Below are 10295 nucleotides of genomic sequence, written 5' to 3'. Positions count from 1 at the left end.
GCAGGAATGGTGTAGGTTGGAGAAATGACACAGTCTTTCATAGTTGTCTGATTTTATGAACACAGAAATCACTCCATTAATATCCTGGCCAAAGGTTCTGATGATCTCATTTCCCTGCTTATGTGAGATTTTTGTCATTCTCCATTGCAAGAGCAGGCAATTAATTTATTTGGTCCTTTGGGTTTTCAGAATTGACAAGCCGAAAGCCTTATCACTGTTGTTGCATACAGCAGATATCAGTCATCCAGCCAAGGCCTGGGATCTCCATCATCGCTGGACCATGTCTCTGCTAGAGGAGTTCTTCAGACAGGTAAAGCTGGGGAAGTTTCTGTGTGTTTCTGCAGCACAGAGGGAGTGTGTAGGACTGGGCAAGGAAGTAGGAAAATATGAACACACATCTCTTCCTTTTTCTCTGATTTATGCCAGAACCTGCTAAATGATAGAAGTTTTCTCATCTGGCACCAGTAGCACTGACTGTTATGCCTCTTGGGAAGTTAGTGTCGGAAACACTGCCTATAGATATAGAAGTTATCTACGTAGTAGAAATTCTACTTTGGGAAGCTGATCTGTGTTTCAAATTAGCGAAATATAGAATATGTGATGTTCTACTTAGCTGTAGAACTGTAGAAAACAGATTTAGGTAGCTATACTTTATAGAACTGTACTTACATTGTTGGGGTAGGATGTGAAAAATGCATTAGCCTTACTTTAGGTGAAGTGAACTGATCTAGTTATAGCTCACAGTGGACTGCCTGTTGACAGACCCGCAAATCTAGACAAATCATGAAGCTCTGTGTGATAGCTATAAGCTCCCCAAGTGACTAATTAAAAGCATTTAAAGAGCTGCCTTAAGAAAAAAAAAAAAAGACAGTAAAGAGTGTTGAGGATACTTTTCACCAATATGAATTACTAAACTAAGCAGAAAGCTAAGTGCTTAATTTCCCTCCAAAGTTCAGTAACTTCATGTTTTGTAGTAAATCTGAATGCAAAAAAAGAAAAATATATGACAATTTAAAAGGAATTCTAACGATTTTTTTAAATGGCATCTGTTTCCCACAATGGCATTGTGGGAGTCCCTTCTTAATAAGGACATTGCAAGAATTTGCTTTGAAAGAATACTTTAATTTGTTTTTCAAACCTAGAATGGGTTTACTAGGTGGAAGCAGGTAGATCATACCCGCAGCTGTCTCTGTGTTGCACATAGGAGGCTTATGCAAGTAGGATGATTTTTACATATATTTTAGGGAAAACTGTGCATATTTATGCTTTTCTAGCTCAAAATTATACTAGATTTGTTAAAATACACCACTGCTGAGTCCCCTAAAGACCGGTGACGGAATTAAGATTAGCTAGATATGAGACCACAAAAAGCCCAAGTTTTGATCTGTTTTACACATGTAATAAAAACCAAATTACTATTTTATGTTTTCATAAGAATAATTTCATTTCAGGCAACAAATCCTACTTTAGTTTTGAATGACAAATACCTCCACTTCTAGATAAAGCTTGATATAAAACTTGTGTTCTAGTTCCAAATTCAGATGCAGTATTAACTCCCTCTTCAGGGAAACCCTTAAGCTTACCATGAGGCATAGACTTGTGTTCACTGCTGTTATTTAGTACTAGATCAATAAATACATCCCTACCTGACAACAGGAGAACAATGTACCCTCTTCTCACAAGCTGAGAAGTACCACTAGCCAGAGAGGACCGTGGTGATAAGAAACTGGGCTGCCTTCAGATTAGGCATTTATTTCCTTATCCTCTTCACCCGCAGACCCTCTCCTGTCTTTTCTGTTATGTGCTCTGCAGAGACATAAAGCCTGACTTAACCTCTATCAGTACAGCTCCCCAGCCCTATTGGTTTCCAAGTATTTTGTGATGTGATGCAGGTCGTCCTAAACGAAGTAACCATGCTGTAGATGTGAATGAGTGTAATACTAGGTTTTTTGGGGTTTTGTTTGGTTTGGTTTGAGTTTTTTTACGTTCAGCAGCTATGGTGAGCATCTTTTAAAGAAAACATCTTGCATCAATTAATTTTACCTAGCCATGAGGGAGCTGCCCAAACAGCTTAGAAGAAATCAAGTACCTCTGTGGGCAGTCAGAAAGGCAGTTCCTTCCTAAAGAGAATTAGGTGCTGGGGTTTTTAAGAGGCATAAGGAGTAAGAGGAGAATGATGATTAGGTAAGAGCTGGCATTGAGAGATGGTTTTCCTGAGAGATGCAGCAGACACAGTAAAGGAACGTTACTTGGAAATATTTCTGTATTTGATTTCTGTTTTACCTGGATATTTGTATGTCAGACTCCTAAAATAAAGTAGAGTTGTTCTGCAATAGAAGAATGCTATTGCTTGTTGTTCTGCCCAGAACTGTAACAGGACTTGTGCCCCCATTTCATGTGTGTTATATTAACAAAAAGAAGAAGGATTCAGCTCTTCTTATGCCTTCAAAACTTTTTCTCTGGTCAGTCTGCTGGCTATTTTAGCTTCCATTTGACATTAGTCAGAACACTGGCAAGAAGTTCAGCACAGTTAAAGTGAACTGCTGATTTAAGGAATTGATTCTATAGTATATTTAACAGACTATTTAAATTTGAATGCTCAGTGAGGAGTATTGCAACTATGTCATCCTATATATCTTCTCAGCATAAAGCAATATGTTATAGAGCGACTGAACTAAGTTAAAGGGCTTTCTGAGACTATGCAACTTGAAAGACTGGAAAAAAATGGGGCTGATATTCTGCACCATCTTGGGATGTTAGAAAAGGACTTCGAGTTCTGAAGGCTAGAAAGCATGTTTGGACTTTTGTACTTAAGCACATACATAAAATGCTGACAGTGACAGAATCATAGAATACCAGGTTGGAAGGGACCTCAAGGATCACCTGGTCCAACCTTTCTTGGCAAAAGTACGGTCTAGACAAGATGGTCCAGCACTCTGTCCAGCTGAATCTTAAAGGTGTCCAATCTTGGGGAATGCACCACTTGCTTGGGGAGGTTATTCCAACTGCTGATTGTTCTCATTGTGAAAGATTTTCCTCTTGTATCCAGTCAGAATCTCCCCAGGAGTAACTTGTACCCATTACCCCTCATCTATTCTGTGTGACTCCTTGTAAAAAGGGAGTCTCCATCTTCTTTGTAGCCACACTTTAAATACTGGAACATGGTGATAAGCCTTCTTTTCTCAAGACTCAACAAATCCAGTTCTCTCAGCCTTTCCTCATATGACAGGCTTCCCAGTCCTCTGATCATCTCTGTGGCCTTTTTCTGGACCCTCTCTAGCCTGTCCACCTCTTTTTTTGCATAGCAGGGGCCAAAACTGACCACAGTATTCCAGGGGTGGCCTGACAAGCATTGAGTGGAGTGGGATAATGACTTCTTTATCTCTGCTGGTGATGCCCTTGTTGACGCAACCCAGCGTCCTGTTGGTTTTCTTTGCCGCAGCAGCACACCATTCACTCATCTTGAGCTTGTTGTTCACCAGGACCTCTAGGTCCCTTTCCACAGAGTTGCGCCCCAGCTGGGTAGATCACAGCCTGTGCTGCACTCCTGGTTTATGTTTTCCCAGGTGCAAGACCTTACACTTGTCCTTGTTGAACTTCATAAGGTTCTTGTTAGCCTGCTCTTCCAAGCCTGTTCTTGCAGGGTGGCTCTCCGTTCCAAAGTGTCCACTTCCCCACTCTGTTTGGTGTCATCGGCAAACTTCTTCAGGGTACACTTGATCCCATCATCCGGATCACTTACGAAGGTATTAAACAGCATTGGGCCCAATATCGATCCCTGGGAGACCCCACTTGTGACAGGTTGCCAGTTTGAAAAGGAACCGTTGACCAACCCCCTCTGGGTGCAGCCCCTCAGCCAGTTCCCCACCCACCGCACAGACCACTTGTCTAGACCTTAACGCATCAGTTTCTCTAGGAGGAGGATGTGGGAAACAGTATCGAAAGCCTTAGAGAAATCCAGGTAGGCAATGTCCACTGCTCGTCCCACATGAACCGAGCAGGTTACTGTGTTGTAGAAAAATGTCAGTGTTTCCTTTGGAAGAAAAAAAGTAATTTGCATCTGGCCAGCCATGACCTGTGAATTCCTTATCTGAAAGACTAAAAAAGAAGTGCAGTCCCTGAAAAATCAGTCCCAACACTGATGTTTTCTCTTGAAACATTTGCTCTGAGAACTGAGTTCTACCAGGTTCTCTGGACAACGGCAGTGAGAAGTGTTCTTGTGCTCAAGTAGGTTTTTAGGTGGTGCGTAGAAGTACCAAGCAGGCGGGGAAAGCTCTGAGGAAGGATGTACTGGAATCAAGATGCTTAATTGACCAACTTCTCTTTGGACTACAGTGTTTCCAGCCAGAGTCAAATTCTGCATGTTTTATGTTAAAAAAAACCCAAACAAACGGGGGAAAAAAAAACCAACAAAAAAACCCAAAATTGAAGTTTAGTTAAAGAAAGTAAAATGAGAGGCTTTTACAGTCATGACCTAAGACGTGAAACAGCAATCTGTCTCATCTTTTTCTAATTTCTTCTCAATTTTGTTTCTCCAGGGTGACAAAGAAGCAGAACTAGGGCTTCCCTTCTCTCCACTGTGTGATCGCAAGTCTACTATGGTTGCTCAGTCTCAAATAGGTATGTCCCTTTTGGTGTGTGCAAAGTAGCGTCTTAAAAGCAAAACTTACTCCTCCTTGTAGGGCTAAGATCATGGTGATCTCTCATCATTTGGAGCTACGTTAAAGAGAGGGAATAAGGCAGAATGGCTTTATTTTCCCTAGCTCAACAATTGAAAGCTGAGAAGCCATTAAATCTATGGTGGTGGTTCCATGTCATAACCAAGTTACCTGTGGTGTGTCTGCAGAGATGACTGCAGTGCCTAGTTATGACGCTACTCCATGACTCTGAACTGTGAAGATGAGGCACACATGACAACGTGTTGTGATATGAGTATCATTGGTGGATATGAAAATGTAATGTCAGTCCCTTTGATGACCTTGGCAAAACCTACTGTGTGTTTTTCCATTTATTCCTCCCACCCTTTCCCTCCCAGTGCTTCAAGCCAACCAATATTTTTCACTGAAGCCAAGCAGCTAGCAAACCTTTTTCTGCTCCACCCATTCAGAAACAGAGGGCTTTTTACAGACTCACCAACAGCACTTTCTCTACCTCTCCTCCAGTTATCGAGTTAAAAAGTAGGAGAAGGATGAGGCAACAAGTATTTGATGAGAAAACAGGAGGGGCGAAGTGAAGTAAAACTGTTCAGGGGGCTGGGAGCAAAAAGAGGTAGCAGAAAAGGTGGATTTGTGGGTGGATTTTTACGCCTAGGAAGCAAGGAAAGTAGACAGAAGAACATAATCTAACCTCAACTAGAGCATAGGGAGCCAAATGGAATAACAAAAGAAAGAGAACACGAACCCTGAAAATGAGGGAACTGAGACCAGAAGGAGAAAGAAAATGTATTAAAGGAAAACAAACAAAAAATTTGAAGTATGAAATTCCTCTCAAAGAACAAGACAAAGATATCCCTGAACCTAGGAAAGTTCAGATATCGTATCTGTGGCTAAGAGCCATTTCTGTTTAAAATTATTTCATTATTCCTGTTAGGCAAGCCATCCTCTGAGGGACCCCATCCCAGATTTTTCTGGCTTTGGAAGTTTAGACAGTCCAGCCAAGAATCTGAACTTGAAAAGCTGTATGCAAGCCTGGCCTGGTTGCCAGACTCGTAGCGTTTATTCCTCTGCAGTGGTAACCCAGAAGAGCGGGAATGTGTGTAGAGCCCAGCGCAGCTGTGTGTTCTGCCAGCAGCTCGGTGGAGAGAAGCAGCAGCAGACTTGAAGTGCTGCAGTCTCAGCTCAAACCAACGGTGAGGACTCCTGGGCACACTGTACCCACTGCTGGGCTGCGGGAGAAGATAAAGTCTCTCTCTGGCTAGTGTGGAGGGAAGCGCACGCAGAGACTTCTCTTTCACATCCCTTTTCTCAGTTTTCAGGTGTGTCCCTCACTCCTTACAGGGGAGTTGGGCTTCCCATGGGGTTCCTCTACGTAGGGTTGTGTGTGCTTGGAAACTGGTTTTCCTTGTCCTCCCTTTTTGTGCTCCTTTGCTTAGGAAGGTCAAGTGAGCCAAGAAACTTCTGCGCCAATGCCCCCTGTGTCAAGCCACTGCAAAATTAATGATGAATTGAACTATCACCAACACAATTCCATCTTATAAAAGAGGCACTTGTCAGTATGCAAAGGCAGCCTTATTTAGTCATATACTATTTATCCTTGTCGATTTGTGCAGTTTAGTAATACGTTGACATTAACAGGCTACTCTTTATAAATCTTGCCTTCTAACATTATAAAATTTTCATTTCTCAGTCTACTGCACATATTGGCAATGTCTTTCTGTAACTTCTCCTTTGTAAAATCAAAACCTCTTATATTTTCTGGCTATCTGCTGAGGTAAGGCTTTCAAAGTTGTAGGCTGGGTTCTCAGACAAATAATCTGTTCCCATTCATTTATTTACCTGATTAATAGCCTTAACAAATTGTTCCCTGGAATAGTAATTACTGCATTTCTTTGCAAAAGTAAGTTCTTACTGAATTCCAAATGGTGCTATTATCTGCAGCAAGCAGCCGTCAGTTCCCACAAATAAAAAAACCTCAGTCCTTTGTTAAACAAAATTATGCTCTTGGTTCTGTCAGGGACAGAGCCTTGAAATCCTGTTCTGGGGGCTCGACTTGTTTGTAGTTGCTGGTTTGCTGCTTTAAGGTCACTGCAGATGCAACAGCAGTGAGCAAGCATTTTTGTTAACAAAAGATTTTCACAAATGCAGACCGAAGGTTTTTGCAGTATGGACCTTTTCCATGGAAATGAAACAATCCAACAGCAGAAACTTCCTCAAAAGAAAGTAAGAGTGTGTCTCTCTCCTGTTGCTTCAGTTTGTGAAGAAATTGTTCAGAGTTTAAACTGATAGTTCAAAAAACCTGAACATCAAATAATGAACCTGGGTTTTAAAACCTATTAATGTTAATGCTAATGACCAATTTATCATCCTTTTTCTTCTTCAATAGAATGAGCGTGGTAAATATTTCCGTACCACAGTGAAGTGCAGAAATCAGGAGAGATTCATGTCCAGAAGTCAAGCTGCTTATCAGAGTAGGGGAGACAAACAAACTGCAAAGAAAACCAGGCCAAGACTTGTATTTCCCAACAAGATTATCAGGAGTTAAAGATTCTCCGTCTGTCTCAGACTGTAGGAAGCTTTTTTGACTGGAGATCAGCCTTTGTTGTCCTCTCTTGCAGCCGATAATTGTAGCAGCATCCTTTTATTTTTGTCCTTTGGCTGGCAAGAAAGAAAATTACAGCTGCCGAAAACATTGGATAAAGGCTGATGAGTGCATACTGATGAGTCTTTTTTCTTTTTTTTTTTTCTTTTTTTTTTTTTTTTTTTTTTGGTGGTGGGCTTTTTAGAGAAACTATCCTTTAGCCAGTGTTTGCTGTGGTGATGTTCTCAGGTGGAATGAATGAACAGTAGATGAACACTAGGCATGTGCCCGGAATCCACTCTCAGCACGTGGTGTTAATTGGTAAAATCATCTTAGTCACTGGGGTACAGAAATATTTACCACGCTCATTCTATTGAAGAAGAAAAAGGATGATAAAATGGTCATTAGCATTAATAGGTTTTAAAACCCAGGTTCATTATTTGATATTCAGGGGTTTTAATTAGCAAACTAAATCACCCATATTTAAATCACAGCATCTTTAGGTAAGAAGAAAGAGAACACGGGGGCGGGAGGGAGGCACTTACAAATATGGCATAAACTACATAATTATTAATAAATTCCTAAGTTTTGGAGTGGATTACGTTTCCCAACTTTATTATAATCCCCATTTTAAGGTAACATAGTTGAGTAATTTATTCATGTTATAGGGAATAGAGGAAAAAACACCACTTATCAAAGAAAAGTTCTCCTAGGTCTTTGAGTTTGTTTACCTGTGGTCCCTTGTGCCACCTGTGCCTGTCATTGTTGATGAGATGCAAGACTTCTCCCAGGGAAAACTTGTTTCTTAGACACCTACAGCTGGACCTTGTGCAAATGTTTATGTGCAAATGTTGAGTATCTCAGGAATTTGGCTTAAATATCACACTCCTCATATAAAACAAGTTCTGATGCATCTGTTTATGTTCTGATTTGCCACAGTTTCTTTTCAGTGTTTAAGTAGGTACCTTTTATTGCATGCTATATCCAGGCTCTTGGGTCAGGGATTAATGTATAACTCGGTTTTCCCTTTCTAGTATTTGCCTATCCCTCTTTCAAGGTATAATATTTTTACTCTGTGTGGTTGTCTGCGATCACTGAAGCAGTGACTCCACATAAATCTTCCTCTTGCCTGCTTGACTTTGCTTGTGTTTCTGCTCAGGTTTCATTGATTTCATCGTGGAACCCACTTTTACTGTGCTGACCGACATGACCGAGAAGATTGTGACTCCGCTTATCGATGAAGCTTCTCGCTCTGGCATGTCCGGGTTCAGGCGTTCCAGGTGAATAACCACCCGTCCTCTCCCTTCACTCTCCACGTGCTGCCATTGCGCCCAATTTCCCCGGTTTCCCCTCCGCACCATATGTCTTCCATGTGGCTTAAAGCCCCATATGCACGATGCCGACACCGCAGCTCACCTTGTGATGTGCCCTCGTTGCAGGGAAACTCCAGACCAGGGGAGAGCAAAGAGGGAGGCTGGCACAAACCTGAGCCATGCCTCCAAAGGCAGTGAGCGCAAATGGATATAGCCATGCAATCAGGTGAACTTTAGTGCTCTCTCAGTCAAAGAGAAGGTAGAGGGAGGCACTAATTTCTTCATGTCTAGAGGTATAAATGGGATTGAAATACGAAAGAGGCCTGGGAAGTATAAGCATACTTCAGTGACAGTATTTAGAGTTACGCAAATGTGTGAAGTACCACCAGAATTCACCTGGAGTTGAGGTGTATGGAGTCTTGGCCCATTCAACCTGCTCTGCTGTTGTAAAGAAACCACTCTTTTAGTGGTTTCATGGACAGGGCATGTCTTGGGATTCCAATGCCATGTGGCTAGTGCTCCCTAGAGTAGGGCTACCAAGTCAGCATTCCCTCTCTCAGGTGACTTCTTTGCTCTTGGGCTGTTACAAAAAGAGCAAGCACTGGGATCTTTCTACGTCACTTATTTTGCTGCCTTTTAAAAAATGTGCATAATGAAGTGTCCATCCTTGAAAGACAACTGTAGGGTCTGTAACTGAAATGAGTGCCTGACTTCAGCCTCAGCTGAGGTCACCAAGCCCTGGACAGAGGTTGACCTCCTGTCCTGTGCCTAATGGCTCCCATTGGTGAATTTTAGGAGGCTTCTCCTTCGATGTATTTGATTTCTAGAATGTCTGACTCTCCAATGAATATTTAGGGAGTGAAGATGCACAGCAACGATAATGGCAACAGTTTGAGTGATTCTGTTTCTTAGTGACTGTGGATACCAAAAACTAAGCAGGGAAAAACTGCCCTTTATTTCTAATACTGGCTCGGATTGTGCTGTTTGCCTTAACATCGGTTGCCCTGCGGTGGGAAGGAAGGAGGGGAGGATGAGGGATTCAAGCTTAGTTTTTGTTTCTCCTGGTTGACTCTTGTCTAGACTTACAGTCATTATTTCTTCTTAGCCCTATTTGAGTGCATGGGATACTGATTTCTTCTGTGTTTTGTGATCTTGTGTCCCAGTCTGAATAGCATTAGTCCCTCCGAAGTTAAAAGATCAAGTGTCAAGAGCACTGGGTCCGAAGGAAGTGCCTCACTCAACTGCTCCATACTCACTGTGGACTTCAAATGTTTTAAAGCCACCTGGACTGAGGTGGTGCAGCAGAACCGGGAGAAATGGAAAGCGCAAGCCACCAAAGGTAACAGCCAGGCTTCTTAGTGAAAGAATAAAAATTCTTTTGACTACTTCTTCAAGCTCCTCTTCAATCAAATTATTCTCCAAGTAAGCACTGTTAGTTTGAAAGAATCCGCTTTTCAAGGTCAACAACCTACGCTGAGTTCAGAAAGATAGGAATATTGTGACTCATCTGTGCCTTATAGTCTTCTTATGTGGTGTAAGTGTACGTAATGGAGAGGATGTGGACAATGGGAGGAAAAAAACCTAAAATTGTAAGGGAAGTCCCCTGAAGTCATGACTCGGACTCAGAGTGGGTGCAGAGATAGCTGGAACAGCATTTGTAGAGAGAGGTTATCAATTGTTCTCTGTTAACAGTGAAAGAGGTATGGATGATAGATCAGGGGAGAAGGACAGGATATTCTGAACTCA

General features: G+C 41.9%; 1 protein-coding gene across 1 annotated transcript in view; it reads left to right on the top strand.

Moving 5' to 3' along the window:
- The window catches only part of PDE1C (phosphodiesterase 1C, calmodulin-dependent 70kDa), a gene marked incomplete at its 3' end in the record, with an annotated part of 34239 nt that extends 24351 nt beyond the window's left edge, over nucleotides 1–9888 (top strand). Inside the window, exons 9-12 of the mRNA XM_009697664.1 lie at nucleotides 190–310; nucleotides 4539–4620; nucleotides 8396–8516; nucleotides 9713–9888. Of these exons, the coding sequence (XP_009695966.1) occupies nucleotides 190–310; nucleotides 4539–4620; nucleotides 8396–8516; nucleotides 9713–9888 (500 nt within the window). The remainder of the gene's footprint in view (nucleotides 1–189; nucleotides 311–4538; nucleotides 4621–8395; nucleotides 8517–9712) is intronic.
- Nucleotides 9889–10295: the final 407 nt, after the last annotated feature.

The sequence above is a fragment of the Cariama cristata genome, unplaced genomic scaffold (assembly GCF_000690535.1).
Source record: "Cariama cristata isolate BGI_N322 unplaced genomic scaffold, ASM69053v1 scaffold963, whole genome shotgun sequence".
Lineage (NCBI taxonomy): Eukaryota > Metazoa > Chordata > Aves > Cariamiformes > Cariamidae > Cariama > Cariama cristata.
Note: the sequence above shows the minus strand (reverse complement) of the source record. Positions and strands in the feature narration are given on the sequence as shown.